This window comes from Mesoplodon bidens (assembly GCF_964165515.1).
Source record: "Mesoplodon bidens genome assembly, chromosome: 4".
In the NCBI taxonomy this organism is placed as follows: domain Eukaryota; kingdom Metazoa; phylum Chordata; class Mammalia; order Artiodactyla; family Ziphiidae; genus Mesoplodon; species Mesoplodon bidens.
The window spans coordinates 172,449,770-172,476,581 of record NC_138160.1 but is presented as its reverse complement, the minus strand read 5'-3'; the positions used below and the strand labels follow the sequence as shown (position 1 = coordinate 172,476,581).

Genomic DNA, 26,812 nt, shown 5'->3' with positions numbered 1-26,812 from the left:
CCCCTCCCAATCTCCTTCCTGTCCTGTTGAGCCACATGTTGCTTCTGACACATAAGCCATTAAAACCAACCACAGAATGAGACTGAGTGTTCCGGACCTCCCGAAGTGTCCCTCCTTACCCACTCCCCTCATGCAGAATTTCCCAGATGTAGGTGACAGCTCATTAGAGGCTTCTTAAATCCATTTAGTGGATAGTGATCAACAGTTTTCTAAATGGAATAGAATAGAAAACAAGATGTTTCAAACACAGAAATGAGATGATGCTACAGGAACTTTTCATGCATGGACTGGACTATAGTAGCTTCCTCCATTTGGGACAGTTCTACAGGGCTGCCCAGCCCCAGAGCTCAGAGGAGATATGGGGATGCTTCCAGCCTGATCCCCATCCCCGCCACGCTGTGCCCACAGTGTCCCTGGGGGAACCACATGCATGGACTTCAGAATCAGCTTCCCAGGGGAAACCCAAGACATGGGTCAAGGAGAAGAATCTTGAAAAGCCAGTCTTGTGGCAAAGTGCATTGTGCCACCTTTATTTTCCACTGTGTGGAAAAGCCTGGGCCCCCTCCTAATCCAAACCAAGTATACTAAGTAATGGCCAGATGCTGTGGGAGACCACTGCTGGTCCCTTAGGTCAGCAAGGGGAACAGGTCTGTCCACGAATGAACTTCACTGCATGCAAAGTTCAGGTACCTCCAAGGGCTGAGTGCTTCTAAAGGATAAACCAAGTGCAAGGCAGGGAATGACCTGCGGACTCTCAATGCCTATCAGCCTGTAGGTCCTTAGGGAGGAAAGGTAGGAGTTCCAGACTGAGCTGAGGCAAGAGAAGTGTGTGCAGCGGACACTCCCAGAGCAGAGAGGACAGCAAGAACCTGGAGCTGGGGATCCCTGAGCAACTGTGGGGAGAGTGAGGGTGTGGTGGAGAAAGTGCTGGGAGGGGGGCCCAGAAAGGCCTTTGAAGGTTCTCCTGAAGCATCAGGAGACTGTGGAAGGGCTGGTGGGGAGTGGGATGCTCCATTGGCCCTATGGAGAAAGGAGCACGAGAGTGATGCAGGAGCCTATTCTAGGGGTCCAGGGAGAAGGGATGTAGGCCCCAACTGTGTCTATAGGAGGGCAGACTCATAATAGAATTGACGCAGCAGAATTGTCTATGTTTAAAATTTTTTTTTCCTAAAAGAGCACACTAAAGTTGCAAAGAGAAGTGTGACATAATAAGAAATATATATTGGTCTCTGCCCCTCAGGTTTTGGCACAGAGCTCCTAAAACCCTGAGACCTTCCTGTAATGACAGGGGTAAAGGTGTTTAATGAGGTGACTTTTGGAAAGCACCTAAGGAGAGAGTCCGGTTGCCAGGGGAACCAACCGTGCGATTGGAACTTTTAGCTGCACCCTTGACCTAAGGGGAGAGGGGCTCGAGGTTGAATCAATCACCAAAGGCCAATGATTTAACCAATCATACCTATGTAATGATGCCTTCATAAAAGCCCAAAAGAGAGGGTTCAGAGAGCTTCCAGGATAGTGATGTTAATGAAAAAATAGTCAACTTTATTCAAGCCAACCTGAGGATTATAACCCAAGAGACAGTCTCTCAGAAAGCTCTGAGGACAGTTCTTCCCATTAGCAGTCAAAGCACAGCTTTTGAGACAAAAGGTTATATGTCAAATGACATATTAACAGTTTACACAATCCAGATCTGCAGGTACAAAGCAAGTAGTGGCTCATCATGACCCCTTACGAGATTAAGAAGGAATGTTATCTCCTAAGAAAGTCTGGTTAATGCAGGTGCACAATACACACTAAATGGGACGGAGGAGGCCCAAAGGGGCAGAGAACAAATTTTATGTTTAAATTTCTCTTGTCTTCCACGAAGTACGAATTTATTTCATCAGTGAGCACATCCACATGCCATGCCAGGAGGTAGGTGCACCCCAAATTCTATGGGGACAGAAGTTCCTGCACTCGGGACATTTCCAGAGTTCAGAACAGCCTAGTGTTTCCTAGAGCCAGGATTATTCGCAAACCTAAGAGATTCCCAGGGAAGTGACTTGTGTCTGGACAGGCATGCAAAGTTGACACAGGGCAGACAGCTCAGGTTGAAGAAGGCAATAAGCTGAGGCCTGAAATCTCCCCGTTAAGAATACAGCTGAGCAGAATGAGCATCACTGTCTGAGACCCTCAGGATCATACTGGGAAGCTCTGGGTTTTCTGTCCAGTGCTCTCCCTTCTGCGTGATTCGAGCTCCTCAGAACATCTCCAGGAAAGAAAGAGTTATTGAGTTCCAACCTTCCCATGTATCTCAGTCTTGAGAGGGGAGTGGGGTGCGACTGCTTCTTTTGGGGTGATGAAAATGTTTTGGAACTAGATTGAGGTGGCGGTTGCATAACATTGTGAATGTGCTAAATGCCACTGATTTGTTCACTTTTAAATGGCTAACTTTACGTTACGTGAATTAGGTGTCATACACACACACACAAACATTACAACAATCCCGTACTCCAGAGGTCAGCCTGGGGACATTTACAGGATGACCAATTTGCCATGAATCTTCATGTCTTTCGTTTTTTTAAAAGCCCCCATTTGCACAGGCTGGTGAGTTGCCTTGTGTTCCTAGATTTCTTAGCTAGGAAAGAAGCTAGCAACAGGCACCTACAAACTTCTCAGGCTCTGCAGAAATTCAGAATCAGCCAACACACATCCCAAGTGAGGGGAAGATTCTGGAAGAGCTCAGACACTTGTGTGACCAGGGACTGGAAATCAGCAGAACAGAGGAAGGTTGCCTGGACGGCAGTTTCTGCATCCTAGTAGAAACAACTGTGGCCCTTCTGCACAAAAGACCATCTTGTTAGCTCACACGTTTTCTGGCCTTACCTTTCTCTCCCCTTGATTTGCCTCCCTCATCCCAACAGGGCACATGGACTCCACAGGCAGTACTGGGCCAAGACTCCAGGAGACTGGACTAGGTCTCACCTCTGGGGTCATTTGTGCCATACTTCCTTCAGGCCATGGCCACTTTGAAGGACCAGCTCTACCTAGTTAGGGGTCTTAGTTGTATAATTTACAACGTGATAGGGAAAAGAAGGCAAGTGAGTGAAAGAGGAGGGAAAGGTTTTCCTTAGACCTGAGTATTTTATGCTGAGTTTGATGAAGAGTAGATAGTTGTGGGTAAATATGACAGGTAAGGAAGATGAGGTAAGTGTAGTGAACTGCAGGAAACTTAGCAAGGCCTGTTTGTTCAGATTCTTGTCAGAGTCCCTTTGTCTTTGGAGATAAGGATGCTCCTTTCCTCTGGGTATTGGGAGGGCACGTCTCAAGTGAGGATTTATGGCCTATGGGAGAAGGGGGAGGTGGGGGGAGGTCAGAGTGACCTTCCTTCTTCTGCCATTTTCTCAAACTCCTCAGCTTAAGATATTCAATATGCCAAGGCGCCATGTTCAGCTGTAGTGTATCCTGAACCCCATCACAAGCTAACAGAAAGTTTTATGTCCTAGATCGGGTCATTAAAAGAAGCATTGACGGTAAAGGTCTGTGTGAAGCAGTAGGAGGGTGGAGGCCACATTGAGCCAAGCTCTTTCCCAGGGATGACTTCTGCCCAGGTGCTCAGTGCCTGCTGCAGATCAGAGGGTCCTGGGCCACAGAAGGTACCCCTCAGACGGGGCCCCCGGGAAACCTGTTCCATATCCCTGATACAACATATCCACGTGTGCCTCCGACCCCACACAGCATTCTCGCAGAGGACTAAGGCACAAAACGTGCTTCCATGGCCAGGTCCAAGGTGCCTGCTGTGGCCAATTGTGATAGGCACCTTTCCTACTTAAGGGCCAGGGCCATTGCCAGCTCGTGCACCAACCTTGACTCTCAGACTTCAGTTGCGCAGAGGCAAGAAAGGATAAGGGCAGAAGAAAGAGGAAATGATATATCATAGCTCTTCTCCTGGCTACATGAGTGGCTCTGAAAATAGCCTTTGGTGTTGCAGCAGGACGGCCTAGATACTGGGCAGGACACCATCCTGCTCGATGGGCTCGTGGCCTAGCAGCTTGTTGAGCTCCTGGCCGCTGCGGATGGCCAACAACAGGTGGCGCGCACATCCCTGCTTTGACAACCAGACTTCTCTGAGTCAAGCGTAGGCCGGTAGATTTTATACTCGGGGAGTACACTGCCGCATGCTGCGACCACCAATAGGATGAAGGCGCTCTGCAGTTTCGCAGCCCCACTGGCTCCTCCGTTACCAGCCCTGTGGCTTGTCCAATCAGACGAGACCTGAAAAGTCACTTCATTTGCATGTGGCCCGGGAGCCAGGGCTCAGAACGCAGTGTTGTGCGTTGTGCGCTCGTGTACGCGCTTCGTTGTCTACAATACTGTTTACGGGTGCCCGAGGGCTGCCCGGTTGCCTCTGCCGGCTGGAAGGCAGTGGAATGGGCGTTTTGGCTAGGCCACACTCCTCAGATCCCCATTCACGCTCCGGTTTCCTCCGATGCTGGTGGCCCCTACGGGACAGGGGGAGCTCAAGATGCCCCGCCGGGCTGCGGCCTAGAGTGGCCTTCCAGGAGCCGCAGAAACACCGAACCCACGACAAGCTGGTCTTGCCCAAGATGTCGCCTTACTGGTGGGCGCCAGACCCCGGGAGGTGGCGGAACGCGTGGATGGCCAGATCTCCGCAGAGGCGCGGTCAGCCCTGAGCTCAGCCTAGCCCCGGGTCAAGGTGCCGGGGAAGCCCCCGCAGACCTGCTCGCTCTCCAGAGGCAGACGAGTGGTGTCCGGCAGCCTAAGCGTGAGGATGAAATCTTTACAATTAACGAAGAAAGGAGTGTGTGGCAAAAGCAACCAGGAGAGGTTGCTAGTGCGGAGGAAGAGACACCATTCTCGGTCACTGAACGAAATCAGTGGTTGATCCAAGATGTGGGATTGAGAAATTTTACAAAAGGAGAGTCTTGTACTGACAGATAGGAGACGTGAGGAGACTTTGTATCTATGACCAATGTGTTCGGTTTTCTGTTGACTTCGTTTCAAATCTGCCTACTCTATTGTTTTTCACAAAACAACCTGAGCAACCTCTCTTGGCTGCCTTTTCCGCAGACTCCTTTCTTCCTTAACTGTTACCGTGGCCTGTGAAAGTTTAATTCTGACTGATTGGCTTACTCGATCATTGTATTGATGACAATGTTTAATGCACATTTTTTCATTTCTGAATAGTTTTACAAATACTTGAAGACTTGTCTAGTAGAAGTGGCTCATTAGCACATCCTTCTTCGGGAACGAAGGTTTAATTAACCCCTAGAGTCCAAAAGGTTATCTTTAAAAAAAAAAAAAAAGCCATAAGGATTTTTGTCTCATTTAAATTATCCATCTCCAAATTGACTAAGATTCAATCAGGAATTGAAACACCTCAACTTTGTACCACCTGACTTGAAGAGGAGTCGGGGTGCCTCTGCGGCACCCCCAGAGTGCTTCCCTCTGCCCAGCATGATACCTGTGGGAACCTCACTTTCTGAGTAAGTTCAGCTGTTACCTAGTTTGTGGCATTTCATCCCCTCCCAGGCACCAGCCTTCCCTTGAGAAAACACTAGGTGTGCACTGAGGCCATTTTTGAACAGGGTGAGAACAGTTGACTCCACTCCTCCCACACCTGAGGGAGAATGAAGCGCACAGGTCCAGGGCAGAGGGCTTCGAAGCTGCCATCACTGGAGCTCGATAAACAAGTACAAAGAAATGAAGACACTCCAAGGTGGGAGGGCACAGCCTCCGGAAGTCTCAAAATGAGAATCTGGAGGAAGGTCCCCTGAAATTTGAATGAGGTGGATGGCCAGACACCCACCGAGTCTGTAAGATCGAACCAACGTGCTTGCACATTAAAATAAGAAAATTATTCTTTGGTCATATATAGGGGCCTCCAACTTTTTCCAGCATGCATACCACCTTAACGTTCCCAAATTTCTAAGGCTCCTTTCACAGACACCCAGACACCCAGATTTGATAGGGAGCTAGTTACAGAACTAGCTAGCTACTATAGAAACCCCAAAGTGACTTGAAGTACCCTGGAATCTAACTTCCTTCCCTAACGTCAAGTCCTGAGTTAGGGTGGTCTCAGGATGACCAAAGAATCTCCCCTTCCCATTTTCCACCCCACAGTGCTGTGTGTCACCTTGGTTCTTTACCTTTTGTTTGTTGCTATTCCCTACTCCAATAGGATTCCCCACTCCAGTAGGAAACTACCCTAATGGGTTCCATTTATTAGTTTGAAGCATTCTTCCATGAAGTGTTCTATGTGCACACATTAAGTTTGGGTAAACCGTGCTGTTTTATACTTCACTTTGTTTGCAGCATGGTGCCACAGCTCTGTGCGCTGAGCTCCACTATTTCTCTATGTGCCAAGCTCCTCTGTATCTCTGGGCTTCAGCATACTCTATAGCCTCCATCCCCCGTTTGACCTTCCACCTCCCCCGTTGAGGGGCACTGGCGCTTGTCTTCCCCACACCCAAGACAACGGTGCCGAGGATGCCCGAGGGTGCATCCCCCTGTGGGCCTGGAGAGGGACTAAGGAACACCTGTGAGTGGGTCACTGGGTCCAGGGTCATCATGCCCTAAATCTGAAGACACCTGGCAGCAGTGCTGCAGAACCCAGCAGCAGTGCACGGGACAAATGGCAGCGTTCCCATCTCCATCAGCCCAACAGTGTGAGTCATTACTTTTATGGACACGTGATTGCTCCAAAAACTAAGGAGCTTGAGCACCTCCTCCCGGGTTTCTGAGCCCTCTGGTTCCTCTTACGCACTTGCTTGTCCACACCTCTGCCGTGTTATTTTACTCCAGTCACTCTTGGCTCTTCACCATTTGCAGGAGCTCCTTGCAGTTTCGGTACGAACCACGTTGGTCTGGGCACTGCAGACATCTTCTACTGCTCCACCTATCTGTGTTCTCTGGCCATGGGACACTTGGTTGAGCAGAGAAGGTATTTTTATAAGCCCAACCATCTCACCTGAGAAAACCATTCCCAACACCAGATAGTCCTCAGCCTGTCAGCTGGTGGCAGAAAAGGAATGGCAGCATTCTCATCAAACCACTGTGGGTGTGGTTCTTATGTTCCTTGACCCCCCCCCCCAATGGCAGGGCAGCGCTAGGGGGACATCCTACCAACAACGGCAAGAGAATGGGCATCAATCCACAGGTCTGCACAGAGCTCAGCCTCAGGACTGGCCATAGCCGTGAGGTCTGCCCCACCCTCCCCAGCAGGTCATACCCTGGGAAAAAGCTACATCTGCATCATGGACGCTGTCAGCAGGCCAGCTTCCCTGGAGTTCTCTGCACCTCTTGGACATGAAAATCAGGCTGGGGCAGCCCTGTGCCCATGTCATGTTGGCAGAAACAGTTCTACTGCACTGCTCCCCATGCTGGTATCCCCCATATCCACCCTTCTGCTACCTCAGTAACAGGGACCTGGGTCACCTCCAGCTTCTTGACGCTGCAGACAAGATTCAGTAGCCGTCCTGTGCACATTACCTCATGGAACCATGCTGGCATCCCCTTTGGCACGCCAACCCAGGGCTGGAATTGCCACGTCATGTTGTAGCACACAATGTACTGTCTGGTCAACTACTGGAAGTGACCTCTGAGCCCTCCCTGATAGAAGGATCTGTGTGCCTGGGGCCATGGAATACACTGGTGTCTGGAAGAGGAACATTATTCCACAGAGAACAAGGGCCCACAGTGACCAGTCAGCAGGGAGCAGAGGGTGGGAGCTGACTTCAGTGAGGAAATGGCAGGGATCGGTTGTACAGCCCACCAGGCAACACAGAACTTTCACCACTGGACATTCAGATGAGCTGCTAAGTGAGAACCCAAATCTTACTGGAATCAAAGGCCATCCATGCTGGAGACATTCCTGGCCTGCTGGACACAGGCCGGCAGCTCCCTCCTGTGTCCCCACTGCATCTCAAAATGGAGGCAGGGAGGGGGCCAGAGGCACCCCTAGTGTTACCCCTGATCTGAGGCGGCAGGATTATTTATTAGCGTTACTTGGCCAAGGTCCTACAGCTTGCCAAGAGGATGAACCCACCACTCTCCCATGCACAACCAGGCAGCTTTTCCCACCCTCTGCTTGTCATTCTTATGTAGAGAGTATGTCAGAGAAAGGGAGAGACAGCTCATGTGCTGAGAATTCTATCCACATACCGGCAGAAAGCAAGCAACTCCATGCTGGTATCAGAACCTCCCATCTCTCCCCAGCACTGGGCACCCAGAGGGGTACCACCTTTCTGGCCTGCACCCCAGCCCTGTGTAGCACATCAGTCTCCATGCAGCCAACTGAGAGCAAAACGGACAGGCCTCCCAGCAGATCTCTGCAGAGGAGGAAAGCCGGTAGCTGGATCTCCAGCTGTGGGAAACTGGGGCAGCTCCCCAATTTCACTCGGCAGAAGTAGGAGGTGGAGGGCTCATCAGGGAGAAGTCCAACCCACAGACCCCCGCCATGAGGCAGTGCAGACACAGCGCCTCCTCAGAGACCAGCCAGGGCATGGAGAGAAGACAGATGGGAGGAGGGATGCCAAGCAAGCTGGTTGAAGCGAGCCCTCTTTAGTGGGCTCTGTAAGCGCCGGCTACCAGCCAGGCAGGCCGCCCCCAAGCTCACAGAAACACAAGAGGCCAGCAGCACCAAAGGCCAGTGACTCCCAAGTCTAAGAGGCTTCGTCCAGAAACGGGCCATCAATCATAAAGCTGCACTTTTGGGAACAGCTTACAGCCCCAATCACCATCCTTAACGCCTGTCTTGGACCCCTTGACCTTGTCACTCTGCGCTGCAGTTTTGTCTTTTGGAGGAATCTACACAATGACACTACTAAGAGGTTTTGCTAAATTTTTCCAGCAGAGGAAATATGAAGAGAAGCCAGAGGTACAGGGAAATGAAACACCAAGGTGAGGCCTGGGGATGGCCTGAGCCTGAGACTGCTCCTCCTGCCCCAGGAAAAAATCCTGGGTCAGTGAGGGACAGGCAGGCGGACAGGGCAAATAGAGGGTGATGCTAAGGCAGGCTCCTGGGAAACCACTGGCATCCAAGGGGTGGAAGATGGAGAAGAGAAATGAGAGCCGGCTGAGCAGACACCCTCGGAGGCAGAGCAGGCACAGAGCCCGGGGGACACGGCCAGCAAGGATCCACGCTGCCCCCGACACACAGACTCCACGAGGACCTCACGGTTCTCATGTTCCTGTGGACAGACCTCAAGCTGGAGGTGTAGGCTTGTGCAACATACACTGTTGGAGGACCGCAAGCAGAGGTGACAGGTCTGATCTGCCCGCCCTCCCCACCCAGGCACCCTGAACACCCCTTTCCCTTGACCTCACCCCAAATTTGACCTTAACTGCTATGCTCAATGCATGGGTTGGGGTCTGTGGGCCTGGGTGTGCATGTCCAGCCCGTTACAGGCTGCATTTAAATGGGGCACGTGTCAGGTCTGGACAGCCCAGGCCTCCTGGAGATGACGACCACAGCTCATGGAGACCCCGGCAAATCTGACGAGACTTGGGGCAGCGAAAAGAACTTTATGGAGTTGGGATACACTTAGGTTAACTTACCCCCAATACAGATCTCTACAGGGAAATGTTTATAGCCTAGAAACATGAACACCTAGAGGAAAAGGGAACACAAACACTCTTCTGAGGAGCACTGTCTTCAGCAATCAAGGTGGGCACTTTGAGTCCGCAGCCCACATCTACACCTAGGAGAAGACACTCAGGGTTGGGGTGTCTTGAAGGATGACAGGGGGCTCCGGAAGGAGGCGGATGGAGGAGCTGCTTCAGGCCAGGGATGGAATGAGCTTCCTCTGCCCGGTGCCTGGGCAAGCAGCACATCACTGCATGGGAAGAGAGGGAAGGAGTGAGGGAGCTTCTATCCTGGAAGCCAGGTGACTGGAGAACCCAGCCCCACCAGACCCACACGTCTCCTCACCCACATCACCACCCACTTGGAGCTGAGTAACCAGTATTGCCAGAAGTGAAATGACACCTCTCAGCTCAGAGGAGAAAAGACAGAGGCTGCTGGCTCCTGGCTCCGACTCAGGGTTGCAAAGAGCCCAGAATCTCCAGGTTTAGGTAAAGCCTCAGGGCACAGTGTAAAGGAGGACATTCAGGATGAGGGCATGGCAACCACCATCCTCGCCAGGATCCCTGCCTCTCCTGACCTCACAGCCAGCTCCTACCTGTAGAGCCCCAGGACAGGGCAGGGGCCCAGTGCTTCAATATTGGGATGCAAGTCCCCCCTCTGCAAATGTTCCTCCCCACATGGAAGCTGGAGAGTCTCCTGGATTACTCATTCCTGAAATTCAGCCCCAGATGGAAGCCAGGCAGCGGTCTTAAGGCTTCTCTCTTGGTAAGCTACCACCTTGCTAATTCTCGAATCTGTGCCCCCTCTGCGCTTCCCTGGCCACCAGGACAGGGTGCCCACCTGGAGCAGCATACTGAGGCCCAGGTTGCGGTGCCTCCGCTCCAGCTCCGACACAGCCTGCAGCAGGGACCCGAACCTCTCCGCTGGGTCCTCATCCTCGTCGTCCAGGGACCCTTCCTCTTTCTCTGCTTCCTGCAGGAAGCGCCCCTCCTCCTCGGCAAAGAAGGCCCGAAGCTTCTTGTAGTCAGTCAGGGCCTTCTTCCTCCGGTCCATCACATGTCCCTACAGGATGGGTGGGTGGCAGGGAAGGATACCCGTGTTCTCGGGCTACCCCGAGACCCCCCTCCCCCCGCCCCACCACCGACCACCTCAAGGGAGGAGAGTCCCCTGACCGTCTGACTGTACAGTGCTCAGCTGTGGTCCAAGGCCCTGCCAAATAGGGTCAGGGTACACAGCCACGTTTCCTTCTTCACATGGACTCCAACCTCACCCCACTTGCCTTCCACACAGCAGCGGCGGACTCAGCCTGGCCATGCAGGTCCCGAGCATCGTTCAGATCTTTCCTCATGATCTCCACAGATCCCTTGTTCTCCTGGAAAGAGATGCTGGTTATGGGGTGTGTGGCCACTTCTGAAGGTCTGGGGCCCACCTAAGCCCAGTCCAGAGGGACATTGCACCACCAGAATCCCCTGTCCGACGGTCCAGAAGCCTCAGTTCATGGTCTTGGCCCACCAGACACCTCAAAACCCTGCAGGCACCAGAGAGGGGGGTCTTAGTGACCCACTATGCTCTCTCCAGTCTGAAATATTTGTGCTAAGAATCCAACAGGGTAACTGTACACGAGACCATCCACTGGGGTCCCTAGTGTTACTGTCCCCAGCGCAGGGATGGAGGGTGGTCTCTTTGGGGTGAGGATGGCCACACCCAGGGCCTGCCCAGCTCCATGCACTGACTGGATAGGTGGGGTCCTTCACCAGGAGGAAAGACCAACTCCAGTCCCCTGGCCACATGCTCTAGCCCCAAGCAAGCCCCTGGATGCTACACTCCACTGTTTACCCAGGAGACCCCAGGACCCAACCCCTGACACATGTACCCTCAAACGTGCTACTCTCTCCCCTCTGGTGGGCAGGGACCACACTGTTTCCACTCCAGGGGCCTGGCTGTCTTTATTCCCTAAGAAAGTTGAGCCCCCCCCACACACAGCGGGTCCCTGGGATCCCCAGACCCCAGCTGTGACCAAACTCTCCAATGGCGGGTTCTGACCCAGAATCAAGTGCCACATGTAACGGCTGAAAGCACAGTGATAAAGATTCCAGAACAAAGTAGGTTAAGGGACTCCGGAGAAGACGGAATGGGAGGGGGATGCACAGAACCCCAGAGGGGGCCGATAGCCTCAGGCCCCATCCCCTATGAGGGGACTTTGCTCGTGGGGGCAGGGCTACCATCGCGTGACGTCATGCCAGGGGCAGGGCAGTAACACAAAAGGGGCAAGGCATGGGGGCGGGGCCCACAGCAGGACTGTCTGCCCCTGGGGGGTGGGGCAGGGCAGTACAACACTGAGAAGGCGGCAGGGGCATCCTGGGGGGAAGTAGGGGATGATGGGGAGAAAGGGCACTGTCCAGGGATGGGGAAAGGGGGACTGGATACCTTCCGAAGGTAGGGGAGTAGAGAGGAAGCAACCTCTGGGGGTAGGGAATGGGGGAACAAGGCACCGTCCAGGGATGGGAGAAAGGGTACTGGGCACCGTACAGAGGAAGCAAAAGGGACAGGACAACAACTGGGGTATGGGGGGGGGGGCGGTCAGAGTACCGTCCAAAAGATGGAGATTGGGGACCAGGGCGCCATCCGGATAATACGGATGGGGGACAGGGCGCAGTCTCGGGATGGGAAGGGGGACAGGGCGCCCTCCGGGGAAGGGCAGCGCATGGGACGCCGCCCGCGCGCACCTTGCCGCGCAGCGCCTTCCTCCAGCGGGGCTCCCACTCGGGCGGCTCGGGCCCCGCGGCCATGCGGCAAGCGGCGCACAGCGGGCCCCCGTCGGCTCGGCACAGCAGCTGCAGCGCCGCCTCCGAGGCCGGGCCGTCGCGCGCGGGCGCCGCGGCAGCCTCCTCGAGCGCCAGCAGGCGGCGGCTGAGCGGCGGGCGGCCGGGCTCCACAGCGCGCTGCCAGCAGTCGTCGGCGCACTCGGGACACGGGAAGGGCCCGTCCTCCTCCGCCCAGAATCGCACCACGCACGCCCGGCAGAAGCGATGGCCGCAGTCGGCGCGCACCGGCTCGCGGGGCGCGCGCTGGCACAGGGCGCAGGCGGCCTCGGCTGGGCCCGCGGGAAGCGCCAGGGCAGCGGCGGCGGGGCCCTCGAGGAGGGCGCAGACAGGGACGCGGACCGGGGAGCACAGGTGGCTGGGCTGGCGAGGCCGGAGACACGGGGGAAAGCCGGGGACCGGGACGCAGGAAAAGCGCGGCCGGAGAGCCGGGGACGGGGATGCGCGGACGAGGATGGAGAGCAGGGACGAAGGACAAGAATGGCGACTGGGATGGCTGGGCGCCCGGCGCAGGGTCCTGGCAGGGGTGTGCTCCACCACGCAGGGTCCTGGCAGCGGTGTACTCCAGCCTCTCGGGTCCTGACCGGCCGCTACACTCCGCCTGGGTCCTGGCAGCGATGTACACTCCACCCCCGCCCAGCTAACAGTGGCGCGCTTCAGTCTCCCGCCCGCGGGCCGACCCACGTCCTTGCACGCTGAAATCTTACAGGGATTGTCACTTCTCCCATAAGTGACTCATGTGCGAAAGGGAAACAGTTTTATTTGAAAAGTCCATTTTTAAACGTCTTTTTTGTAAGCTGCTAGGACCTGAGCTTCAAGCACCTCCTCCGGGCGCAACGCCCCCGCGGGGTGGGGACTGGACTGGAATAAGGCCTGCCTGGGACCCCTCCTGTGCACCATCCCACGTGAAATCGTTCTGCATGCACCGAACCGCGTGGGCCTTACCCGCGTGCGTAGATCCGGCGTGGACTCTCAGAGGAACACGTCTTGTGAGGGCCACCCCACGTGGGTGGCCAACGTCCTACCTGGAGCCCAGGCTTTAGGTCCCCAGTTCTCCCTTGAGCCTCAGGCACGGGGAATCCAGCGGCGAGGAAACTCTTTGATTTAGAGTGAAGACTTGTGATAAGACCCAGGGCTACCAGTCTCCAGGCCCATACCAGGAAATTCGTTAGCATTTCTTTAGAAAAGACAAACAAAAAAGGTTTAGGGAAGGAGCGGTCTGGTGGTTTGTTTTTGTTGTTTTAAACAACCAAGCACGTGGTTTCAAAAAAAAATGCAACTTTTAATTTTTTTAAAGTGAATCTGTTATTCCGCAGAAGTGCAAAATCTTTCTAGGTATTGCTCTTTGGTTTTGTGGGGGGTTTTGGGGGTTTTTTAAAAATCTGATGTTGACTTAACAAAAAACATGTAAAAGTTAAGTTTTATTCAGGGACCTTACTGAGGCCTGTAGCCAGGAAATAGCTGTTGACTGAAGAAAATGCACAACCTAAACGTTGAGAGTTATATTTTATTTGGCAGACTTGCTAAGGACCTAAGCCAGGAAGAGAGCCTCTCAGGAGCCAGGTATATAGGAGTTTTGGCAACAAAAACAAGGTTTGGAACAACAAAAGATTACTGTTAAAGAAAACCAGATATCTTAAATTAATGAATTTAGTGCTTTTTTTATGTATGGGAAGATGCAATAGTCTGGACTTATTGGAATCATTCCTTTGATAGGGACCTTAACCATCTAGGGCCAGTACCCTGTTTTTCTCCTTTCTGAATCCCCTCAGGGTGCACAGTTGGGGTGGCTGTGGTGCCACAACGTCCTTTGTTTACTGATAAGGCAAGCTGGTTGTCTTTATCCACCCAGCCTCTCCTTACCTATGAAGGGACTGGTCCAAAGAGGTAGTGGAGGAGCCAGTATATATAAGAATTGTTTTGGCTGGGAAATACTTGTAGTCAAGCATACATCTTGATAAAAGATTACTGCTAATCACAAGGAACAGATATCTCAAGTTACTGATTTTAGTGCTTTTCTATCTATGGGAAGATACAAGAATATGGGGTCATTGAAATTATTCCTTAGATATGCATTTTAACTGTCTGGGGGCCTGGTAAGTCCAAAGTGCAGAATGTTTCATCATTTTTCCCCCATCTTGAATTCCCCTCAGGGCACACTGTCAGTGGGTAACTGTAGTGGGTTGCAACTTACCTCTTTCTATAACAGGGTGATGAGTGACACTCTTTATTCTCTTTGTTTACACTGGCATAGACTTGAAATGCACTAAATGAGCAGTCGGAATTGTGACTGGAAAACTGAGGTTAGTTCTGTGGAGCAATGGTTAGAAGGAGGAAGGCACTTCAGGCCGAGCCTAGCTGATTTGTTGGGTAGACTAGGAACACAGTGGAGAGAAAAGTGGGGAAAAAGAAGAAAAAAAAAATCAATGAGCAAAGGCCATGATAATCCAGTGAGTGTGAAAAATAATCAGGCACAACCGTTAAAGGCAAATAACCAAACTAGGAAAATGTCAGCCACAAATATACAAAGAGTTCATAAAATTTGGAACAGAAAACTACAGCGGAAAAATACCCTCTGCCCCATGGAATTTGTCAGCTTTCCCCCTAAAGTGTGGGGAAAGCTCCGTCCCTCCCAAAATTCTGGACAGCCCCCCTCCCCGCCAAGACAACGAAAGAAGAGCCAAGGGCACTCGGAAAACCCCCACAAGTCACTTGAAACCGCGCGCGGGTGGCCTCCGAACAGCCAGTCGCTTTGCTAGCGTCTCCATTTCACGCCCAAGGACCCGGATGCAGAGCGCGCGATGAGGGTCCTTGGGCATGACCCGGACACAACGGGCGGGGATGGTGCACAGGAGGGTGACCGCAGAGCCCCCACCCACCCAGGCCGTCCTGGCGCTTGGGATCCTGCGCGACGGGGCTTCCCGGACACAGAAAGAGTAGCGCGCGGGAGGGCGCTGGGGCTCAGGGGCTGCAGCAGTGCAAGGGTGCGGGATACAGGGACGCGCGGACACAGGATTTCAAGGGTGCTAGATAGAGGAGCTCAAGGGCGTAGGAGTGCCGCAGTGCCAGGACGCAAAGGGATGGGAAGCGGCACACACAGTGCAAAGACGCAGATGCGGGGGAGGGTTGTGCAGGTGGAGAGGAACCTTCCCTGAAGAACCCGCTCCCGCCTACAGTCTGGGGACTGCCCGCGCAGGAGCAGAAAGAGCGGCGGCCTCCGGTATTTGTCCGAAAGGGCTCATCTGGATTGGTTCAAACTCAATCTTGCCCGCCCCTCACGACAAACCTATTGGCTAAGGCGCCTCCTCGAGCTTTCCAAGGCTTTCTATTATTACACCACCTCTGTGGCGTCCTTCAATTTGGCGTGTGAGTTTGCAATTTCCTGTATTTTATGCACATTTGTGCCTTAATGTTTTCACCCATGTCTTTGGATATTAACGTGATTTCATGACACGCTGGTAACACAGAAATGCTCCTGCTTTTGGGCGGGGGCTGGAGGGGTCGGGGGGAGGGGCTGGACAAAACCACCCAGACCAGCCCTGGGATGTCCCCTGTGTGTGTCAGGGGTGAGGCCGTCTACCCACCCACCCCCAGTCTCCTTCCCTTCTCCCCCACCCCGTCCATCTCCCAGAACCCTCCCTACACCCCTCATCGCCCAGCTTTCCTTTCTGTAAAACCCACCATTCCCATCCCTCCTCCTGCCCAGCTCCTGGCCTCCTCCTGACGCCTCTCCCTGCAGCCCCCAACGCCCCGCTCCACAGTCCTCCTCCCCCACACCCTAGCTCTCCCTTCCCAGGTCCAGACTAGGTCTCCTGAAAATACCAAAAATATAAAATATAGCAATAAAAAAAGAAAATTATTGTCGTAAAATCTCGTCTGTGTTTTCTGTATTTTCTCAATACTGCTGGAAGTTGCTAGATTCACTTTCAACACCCCTTAAGATCTTTTAATTAATGTAGTTAGATAGGAAGTAGGAGAAAAACACGGTGTATGCATGGAGAGGGGTGACATTCCCCTGGAAGAACAAACAATTAGAACCGCCCATGTACCGGTGCAGCTTCGAGCTGGCGGTGAGGAGGGGCTGGGTGCCTTCTGTGCCCACTGACCCCAGCCTTGCCTCTGACGCCTTCTGCGTCCCCACGGTCTATCCGGGTGTGACTGTCTCAGCTCAGAAGCCGATGGGCGAGCGTGCCCTGCCTCTGTGTGTCTGCGTGGGCGCTGAGATGGAAATGACATAGTCCGCAAGCTGGGCGTCCATTGCTGCTTCTCAGATTTTGTTTCGCGGTCCTATCTCACTTCTGCAGTTGTGGTCGCCTGTCCTTCATTCACACCTGGCTCTGGGATTAGATTGCCCCCTACTCTTTTCTAATTTGCTGAAATAAAATGGGCAAAGAAGTCATTTGGCCAGCACGAGTGTTTGGAAAAGACCACTCAGTTATCTAGCGCAGGATGCGGGCCAGCATCTGCCTATCTTGCGTCCTGCGCGCGCGCGGCCGGAAGGGCCCTGGATGCCAGCGCATCGGAGGGCAAGGCATTGGAGACTGGGATCCCCAGCCCACACGGGGCATCCCTCGGTGGTGGCAGGAGGAGGGCTTTTGTCCTCAGGGTGTCCGCTGGAAGCTGTGCTGAAGGACAAAGGCTGCCTAAACCGTCTTTTCCTTCTTCGCAATCTTGCATTCTGTGAGGTTTACTTTTTCTCTGCAGAGCTCCACGGCACGCCCTGTAATTTCAACTACTCACTTTGCTGCAGCGCTCAACCCTAAAGAATGAAAACTCTTCTTCAGTAAGCCTCCGTGTTGTCTTTTCTGGACCTGCGGGGTGCTGGCTCCAGGCAGATTCCTCCCTCCCTCCCAGCAGGCTCTGTTTATAGCAAGTGTTAAAATTCCGATATGGAAAGAATCAACATTCTATTGGCAGGGGGGAAATATGTGTTTGCCATTGCAATGTTTCAGTGATATGAAATGCTTGTTTGTGAGAATTTTAAAGTGATTTGACTTCTTGCCTGAATGAGGAGAGAGCTTACTGCACATTCCCCTAGGAGAAAAGAATGGCTTCATTCATGCATCACAAAAATCCAGGATGATAAAACGCGCTCATTTCATGCATGAAGTAGGAAACAGATGGGCCCCTGGGCCAAAGAGCTGGTGTTTGTCAAATGGAGCAAAGCTGAAGTTTTGTCCTCAGCCAGACGAGAACGAAGCCCGTTTCCCTTCCTCCATTAATATGGAGGGAATGAACTAGCAGTGGGGAATTTGTTGCAGCAAAAATAGAAATGAGACTTTTCTGATAAACAAGGAAAGTAAGGAAACAATGAACAGGCTGGGAAACAACATACACAGGCCTGAAAGAGCTAAGCAATCTTGGTTATTCTTTAGCTGTTAGCTAGTCTTGTCCTTCACAAAGCTGATTACTCTCTGACTCCATAAGAATTCCCCTTTGCACCTGGCATTTCTTCTCCCCCTACACTCCCTTGAAGAACTCTTCATTTCAGAAAGAAGGTTACGGGCCGATAACTTCAGGGACACCAGACCCAGTTGCTGCCTGACGCCTGACGCCAGCTTTGGCCATGAATTTGCAGAAAAAAAGGAATGCAAGACCTTCATTACTTTGAGCCTTATCACCTAACCTTATCGCCTAGGCCCAGGCTCTATAACCTTTCCCTATTCCCCAGCGAGGGGGGCACAGTTCTTGAGGCGCTAGCCTGCTGTGTTATCCCCTTTGCCAGGCAAAAATTAAAGCCATTTTTCTCATTCCTCCAAAACTCTGTCTCCATATTTCTTTTTGGCATCAGTGCACAGAGAGCTAAGATTTTGGCATCATGCATGCAACAATTTATTCAATGTATATATGGAATCTAGGCACTGTACTCTAGAAATAATAACAAGGGGAAAAAAAGGTGTTTATTTTGGGGTTTTTAAAAATCATCCAAACCCCTTTTTAAATTACTCTTCCAGGCTATTATGCCCAAGCACTGTCTGTCCCTGATTGTTAAGCTGGAGATCCTGTTTCTTTGCTTTTCTTTCTTTTTCTGTTCTTTCTTTGTCTTCCTCTCCCCTCCCCACCACCACTCCTTCCCTCTCTTTTCTTCCTTCAGTCACTTTTTCACCCTTCCTTCCTTCCTTCCTTCCTTTCTTTCTTTCTTTCTCTTTCTTTCTTTCTCTCTTTCTTTCCTTATTTCTGGAAAACCTCAAGCCTGCACTATAGTATTCCATCTGTCAATACAAAATGTTGCTCTTGATCCAGAGGACTGTCCCTTGTCCATTCGGGCTGCTATGATAAAATACCATAGACTGGGGGAGCTTAAACAACAGACTTTTAGTTCTCATAGTTCTGAAAGCTGGGAATAGAGAGATCAGGGTGCCAGTGTGGGTGGTTTCTGGTGAGGGCCATCTTCTACATTGCAGAAGGAGGGGTGGGGGAGGAGGAAGGGGAGGGGGAGATGAAGAGGCAGGAGAAGGAAAGCAGGAGGAGGAGAATGGGAGGTGGAGGAGGAGGGGAAGAAAGCTCTCTCCTGTCTCTTTCATAATGGCACCAATCCCATTCATGGGGGCTCTGCTCTCATTCAACATATGAATTCGGGGGGAACACAAATATTCATTCCATGAGATTCTGGTTCTGATTTCCTGGCATTAACCAGCCTCTATGTGGGAGAATAGCAGTTTCCAAACCTTAGCACCTATGTGGAAAGACAACTTCTTACCCAAACCCCTTCCAAGAAATGCTCATTTCCTATCCCACGTCAAGGTTTCTTCCAAGCCTTCCTATGCCGAAAGGAAGCCAAGAAACCTCACCAGGACCCAGTGTAAGGACCAGCTTTCCAGGGGCTGGCAGCAACCAGACGAGGTGAGGGGACTGTGGGTTATACAAATTGCTGCATGGCCTGCAGGCCAAGAGCCATCCAGAGACAGCTTCATGGTCCAGTGACCTGGGCTGACACTAGAGCAGCCCTGAGAAGCACTGTGTGCTTGGTTCAGTGCTTTGTTGTGTCCATCTTGAAACTCTTAATAGTTTTTTGACAAGGCACCCACATTTTCATTTTCCTCTGGGCCCTGGAAATCATGCTGTTGGTTCCGCAAAATACCCAAATCATATCCTACTCAAACCTCAAGTCACATTTTCTATGCCAGATGCCTGGGATAAATACTTTTGCTACTGAAGGGGTTCCGGACATACCACCCCCAAATATGCCGCATTTGGCATATTGATTATTTTGGGCTGAAGTCACTTGAAAAACAGAAAATGCTGGGAAAAACTTTCTCTGAACTCCCCTTATCTGCCTAAAAACAGTTTCTTCAAAATGAATTCAACTGCCATTAATTCCCTCCTGAGAGTTTCATCAGCAGAGGAAGATTGATTCATCACAGGAGAGGAGACTAGAAGTCAATGCCACACCCAGACAGACTTTGTCACAAACTATTGATATCATATCTCCTGTCTAGTCTCCTAAGGGCCCAGTCATCTTTCCTAATATCATTTACTCTCCTCTAAGATGACTACTTCTCCCCTTTTCCTATTAAGATGGTGTATAAGGTCTCAAATCTCATCGCTTTTTGGGGTATTCACTTTTTTCCCCTGCAATGCCCCCATGCACATAATATGTAAAAATGAATAAATCTGTATAACTTTTCTCCTGTTACTCTGCCTGTTGTCAGTTTACTTCATAGACCCATCTATTGAACCCAAGAGGGTGGAAGGAAAGTCTTTTCTCCATAACATTACAAACGTGTTAACAGCTTTAATAACTACCACCAATGAGCCTTAACTGAGTTTTAAGAATAAAAGGCAGCTTGCAGTCAGAGAAGTCTGTGCCAACTAGATCTACAGGCGAAAGGAAAGAGATGTTTGCTTTGAGTGTATCTCCTGTGCAAGATCAAGCTTCAGACCTCTTCTAATGGTGCTGGGGGTCAGGGTGAGACCAATCATTTATATACATTGGTCATTAAGTCTCTGGTATAAAAAAATAATGGTTACAAAAACAGTTTGAATAAATGATCGAGAAGCACACAGTTGTTATTAAGGTGCCTTGTATTCAAAGACTATTTTTAAAAAATTGATTTGGAGATTGTGGAATTTAGTGAAATTTCATCTGCAGTACTTTCAACTTTCTACTGCAGTAGAAATTTTAAGATATCTGACTGGTGTTTTTCCCTAGAAACTTACATTTAAACACAGAGCAATGCATCTTGATTTTGATAATATTTTTCCCTACACATCACATCCCTCTTCAAAATGAAATTCAATATCCAAAACCAAAAATATCTAGGTGTGGATAGTGCAGAGCTTGGTAACACTGGCCTGATTTCCAGGGCCAGTTCCCCACCTCATCAGCTGTTTCACTTGAGACGTATTTTTTTCTGCCTTTTGTCACCCATCTGCAAAATGAAGTTAATTATAGTGTATACGTGGAAGGGATGTTATGAGCACTAAATTGAACTGAGTATTCATTAAGTGGTTACCTAGATCATAATGAGGTCTCTAGAAACGTTTGTTAAATCAACTATATATTTTTAAGGTAAACAGATAAAATAGTTAATACTGAGCATACCCAAAGCAGCTCAGGGGACACACAATCTCAAGATGTCCCATGGACCTCAGAGGACAGATTTGCAAGCAGGGGCCACTGCCTCAGCTCACAGGGCTTATTCATTCAACAAACACTTATTCACTCAACAAACACTGATTGTATCTCTGCTATGTGCCAAGTTCTATGTTCCACCTTGGAGATTTAGAAGTGAAAGACACATCTCTTGCCCTGGCGATGACAGCTTAGTCCATGTTCTAGTGGGCAAGAGAAAGCCTTATGCTCCATATTTATGTGATGGAGCTGCCCATGGCTCAGAGGGAGCTCAGCTGAGGCAGCCCCGGCTGTGGCTGAGTCTCTTCTGAGAAGGAAAGGGTGAAATGGAGCCAGGAGAACTCGAGCACTAAATATATGCCCACACCTCGCCATCTGCCTGACACACATTCACTCACAGCAATCCTATTAGGTAGGCATTGATATATCCTCACTTTATAGATGAGGAAGTAGAGCGGCAGAGAAGGTGAATTATTAGCCCCAGGTAGGGAGCTAAGCACAGGCTATCTAAAGAGTGTCCCCGTGGCATCTCTCCTCCACTTTCTTCACACTCAAACCTCCTAAGGCAAATAGGATCCCATTTGGGCTTCTTCAAACTTATGCTTGTGTAGGTATCTTGAAAGCACCTTGTTAACTTCTCTGAACATAGTGAGCCACTTCGCCTTTTGTGGGTGCCATTAAGTTTCCTAGCCTGTTTGGATAATGCTCTGGATGAAAACAAAAAAAAAGTTGCCAGGTAAATGAACTCCACAACCTTGCTTCAAAAACTATGATGTGCATAGGAATCTGTTTAAAATGCTGATTCGGACTCAATACATTTGGGGTGGGGCCCAAGCGTCTGCATTTCTAATGGGCTTCCCCAGGTATTCCTGTGCCGAAACAAGTGAGAAATGTGAATTCATACTTGTGTATACAGGAATTAATTTAATAAGGAGTAAACTTGGGGACTGGTGACTTCAGTTAAAAACAAGACAGGCCCCAAATGGAGTCTCTTATGCTAAGCTCCCCATCACCAAACCAAGCCTTGACTTATTTCCTAGAAATAACATCTTAAACGGGTCAGTAGGAATCGCGTGATCAGCACTAGTTAGATAATCGGCCTCATAGACCTCTGCCATCCCCTTCAGAGAAGTAACCTTGGAGTAACACCTGCTTTTTTGCCTAGTGTATTTTCCTTGTTCCTGCTCCCTCTGGCTATAAAAGTCTTTCATTTTGTACAGCCCCTCTGAGCTCCTTTCTATTAGCTAGACTGGATGCTGCCCAATTCTAATCGATTTTTGCTCAAACTCTTTAAAATTTTAATATACCTCAGTTTATCCTTTAACGGTTCCATAACCTACGTTCTGATGGGTAAGTAGAGAACAATAATAGTATCTTACCCTTGGAGTTATTAGGAGACCACATGAGATCATACATATCAAACACTTAGCATATAGCTGTCATTTCAAACGGATCTGTCTAGTCAGTATTAACAATAACAACAATATGAAGGACTAGTGTTTCCTTTGAAACTCATTCATTTCCTCCCTCCAGTTAAAAATCTGCCCTGTTGCTTCCAATGTAAGTACCTTAGTATACCTTAGTGTGTTTTCAGTACTATTTTCTGTACTTCCGAAAGAACCGTTCGCATTTACTCTTGAATTCTGAAAGGAAATATCTCCTTGGCCATTGGGGGGGGGGGGGGGGGCGGGGAATGATAGGAAATAAATGTTTGGAATGGCACTTGGAAGCTGCCATACCCCTCTGCTGAATAAGCACAAGCTTCCCATCCCTAGCTATTTGGCTAAGGAAGAAATGGCCCCTTGCGTTTGTCTCCCATCCAGAAAAAATGGAGACACGGGATTAAAACGGGTTTTTATTACCTTCTTTATTTTTTTGCCCAGGTAGGTCCAGACCGGCAACTAAACAAAAGACCCCTCTCCCGTTACAACAAAGGGTTTGAACAAAAATGCTCAACCTGACTCCGTGAGCACAGCAGACGCGCCTTCGGATTGGTTGGGCTATTGTCCAATAGGAAAGAAGATCCGGCATCTCCTATTTACATACATTCTTTGTGGACCAGGCAGAGAGGGGCGGGCCGTCCAATCCGCTTCTAGAGATTTGGAGCCTTCATTTGAATATGGGGAAAATAAATAGTGATGTCCGCCGCCTCACTTGTGCCAGAGGCGCAGCCCGAGGAGAGCTCCTGGAAGGCAGTCAGGGAGGCTTAGGACTGCCAAAAGAATAAGCGCGGCCGCAAGGAGAGCTAAGTCCATCTACGCCTATAAGGTGCTGTAGCAGGTGTTTCCCAACACAGATATCTCTTCTAAGGCCATGGGTATCATGAACTCGTGGATCAAGGACACTTTACAGCTCACGCTTCAGCGAGGCCTGCTGCCTGGCGCGCTACAAGCGCTCTTGTAGGTCCAGGGAGGCGCAGAGGGTTGCACACCTGCTGCAGCCCCATGAGCAGTGTGCCGTGCCAGAAAGTATCAAGACTGTCAAATACACCAGCTCCAAGTGAGGCGGGCCACTGTGCTCCAGAAACCAAAGGCTCTTTTCACCGCCGACTCCGTGCTTAGAAAAAGAGCGTGCCACCTGTTGTGGTCGTGAAGTGCTGTTCAGTTGGGATTATGGGAGAGATGGAGTGCGCTCCTGAACTAAAGCTAAGCTTCCTTTCTTAATGGCATATTCACCAAAAAGAGACCTGCTGTGTTCGTCTAGGCCCCAGCCAGAAGCCTGAGAGGGTATAGCCCTGACGCTTGAGCCGTTGAACCCAGTCCAGGCCTTTCTGTCTGCGTGTGGCGAGAGACCTGCGAGTGAGGGGCACGGATCACCTCCAAGAAGGCTTAATGCCAACCTCTTCCTCCACCCATACCCCCTCGTGGGTCGGGCCGGGGTGTGCTTGACATGACACTGGATGAGGCTCAGGGTGTTGTAACACAGACTAGGCAGCGACTTTGGGGGCCGTCCTTCCCGCGTTTGCAAGGCAGGCCATCGTGAGCTTTTGCTCAAAACATTTAAGCAGCATTGAGTTTGAGCAGCTCCTTATAAGTGCTAACGCTATTCCTGTTTGAAATATCAAAACGGCAGGAAGACAGGTACTGGTCTAGACCCTCATACTCAGCTATAATCCTTCAAACTAGATTGGTATTCTTTTATCCGAAAAAAAGTGTATACTTTTTTAACATATGCCTCATAAACGGTTTAAGAGCTTTTTTCTCCTCAGTCTTACTGAGGTATAATTGACATACAGCATTGTACAAGTTTAAGGAACTGGACGTTTGTACCTTTTGACTGCCTTCATCCAATTCCCCATCCCCTCCCCACCCCTGCCTCTGGTAACCACAAATCTGATGTTTTTCTATGAGCTTGTTTGCTTGTTTTTGAAGTGTAATTGACCTACAACACTATGTTAATTCCTGGTACACAACACAGTGATTCCATATTTCTAAACATTTGAAAATGATCACCATGATAATCTAGTTGTAATCTGTCAGTATACAAACATACTATATAATTATTGACTGACTATATTCCCCATGCTGTACATTTCATATCTGTGACTCATTTATTTTGTAACTAAGAGCTTGTACCTCTTAATCTCCCTCACCTATTTCTCTCCTCCTCCAACCCTCCTTCCCCCTGGAAACCACCTGTTTGTTCTCTGTATCTATGACTCCGTTTCTATTTGGTTATGTTTGTTCATTTGGTTTGTTTTCTACATACCACATATAAGTGAAATACTATTTGTCTTTCTCTGTCTGACTTATTTCACTTAGCATAATACCCTCTAGGTCCATCCATGTTGTTGCGAATGGTAAGATTTCATTCTTTTTTATGGCTAATACTCCATTGTATATATAAACCACATCTTGTTTATCCATTCATCTACTGATGAGCACTTAGGTTGCCTCCATATCATGGCTGTTGTAAATAAGGCTGAAATGAAAATCAGGGTGTTTTTGAATTTATGTTTTTGTTTTCTTCGGTTAAATACTCATAAGTGGAATTGCTGTATTACATGGCAGTTCTATTGATATTTTAAAATTTTTGAGGAAACTCCATTCTGTTTTCCATAGTGGTTGCACCAATTTATATTCCTACCAAGAGTGTACGAGGGTTCCATGTTCTCCACAGTCTCATCAACACTTGTTATTTGTTGTCTTTTTGATAATAGCAATTCTGACAGCTTGAGGTGATATCTCATTGTCGTTTCAATTTGCATATCCCTGATGATTAGTGATGTTGAGCATCTTTTCATGTGCCTGTTGGCCATCTTTATGCCTTCTTTGGAAAAACAATCTATTCAGGTCCTCTGCCCATTTTTTTTTCTTTTTTCTTTTTAATTTATTTTGTTGAAGTATAGTTGATTTACAATGTTGTGTTAATTTCTGCTGTACAGCAAAGTTATACATATATATACATATATACATTCTTTTTCATATTCTTTTCCATTATGGGTTTATCACAAGATATTGAATATAGTTCCCTGTGCTATACAGTAAGACCTTGTTTTTTTTTTTAATTACTTAGTTTATTCCATTTTTGGCCGCATTGGGTCTTTGTTGCTGCACATGGGCTTTCTCTAGTTGTGGCGAGCAGGGGCTACTATTTATTGCGGTGCGTGGGCTTCTCATTACTGTGGCTTCTCTTGTTGCGGAGCACAGGCTCTAGGCACACGGGCTTCAGTAGCTGTGGCTTACGGGCTCTAGAGCCCTCTGCCCATTTTTTAATTGGGTTGTTGGGGGGGGTTATGTTGAGTTGTATGAATTTTTTGTATACTTTGGATATTAATCCCTTGCAGATATATTGTTTACAAACATCTTCTTCCATTCAGTAGGCAGTCTTTTCATTTTGTTGATAGTTTCCTTAACTGTTCAAAAGCTTTTTAGTTTGATGTAGTCCCATTTCTTTATTTTTGCTTTTGTTGCCCTTGCCTGAGGAGACATATTCAAAAAAATACTGCTAAGACTGATGTCAAAGAGTGTACTACCTATGTTTTCTTCTAGATGTTTTATGGTGTCAGGTCTTAATCCATTTAAGTCTTTAATCCATTTTGAATTTTAGTATATGGTGTGAGATATCTTTTCCCCAATGTATATTCTTGCCTCTTTTGTCATAGATTAATTGCTCATATAAATGTGGGTTCATTTCTGGGCTCTCTATTCATTCAGTTCCATTGACCTATGTGCCTGCTTTTGTGCCAGTACCATGATTTTTTGATTACTGTAGCTTTGTACCATAAACTGAAGTCAGGGAGTATGATACCTCCAGCTTTGTTCTTTTTTTTCAACAGAGCTTTGGATTCTCTGGGTCTTTTGACTTTCTATACAAATTTTAGAATTATTTATTCTAGTCCTGTGAAAAAAATGCCGTTTGGTATTTTGATAGGGATTGCATTGAATCTGTAGATTGCCTTGGATAGTTTGGTCATTTTAACAATATTAATTCTTCCAATCCATGTACACAGTATATCTTTCCATATGTTTGTGTCATCTTCAATTTCTTTCATCAGTGTTTTATAGTTTTCCAAGTACAGATCTTTTACCTCCTTGGTTAGAGTTATTCCAGGTATTTTATTCTTTTTGAGGCAATTGTGAATGGGATTCTTTTAATTTCTTTTTCTGCTAGTTTGTTGTTAGTGTATAGAAATGCAACAGATTTCTATATATTAATTTTGTGTCCTGCAACTTTACTGAATTCGTTGATAAGTTCAAGTAATTTTTTTAGTGGTGTCTTTAGGATTTTCTATGTATAGTATCATGTCATCTGCAAACAGTGACATTTTTACTACTTCCTTTGTAATTTGGACTCCTTTCATTTGTTTTTCTTAACTGATTGCTGTCA

The 26,812-nt window shown here is 49.2% G+C and overlaps 1 protein-coding gene across 1 annotated transcript; it reads right to left on the bottom strand.

Annotated features, from left to right (window-relative positions):
- Positions 1-9,505: 9,505 nt before the first annotated feature.
- Positions 9,506-13,330, bottom strand: RNF187 (ring finger protein 187; the record flags this gene model as incomplete). The annotated part of the gene is made up of 5 exons (XM_081232683.1): positions 9,506-9,836; positions 10,427-10,648; positions 10,857-10,958; positions 12,313-13,142; positions 13,231-13,330. The coding sequence occupies 5 exons, from the start codon at positions 13,328-13,330 to the stop codon at positions 9,834-9,836; spliced, it is 1,257 nt and encodes a 418-aa protein (XP_081088809.1). The 3' UTR covers positions 9,506-9,833.
- Positions 13,331-26,812: the final 13,482 nt, after the last annotated feature.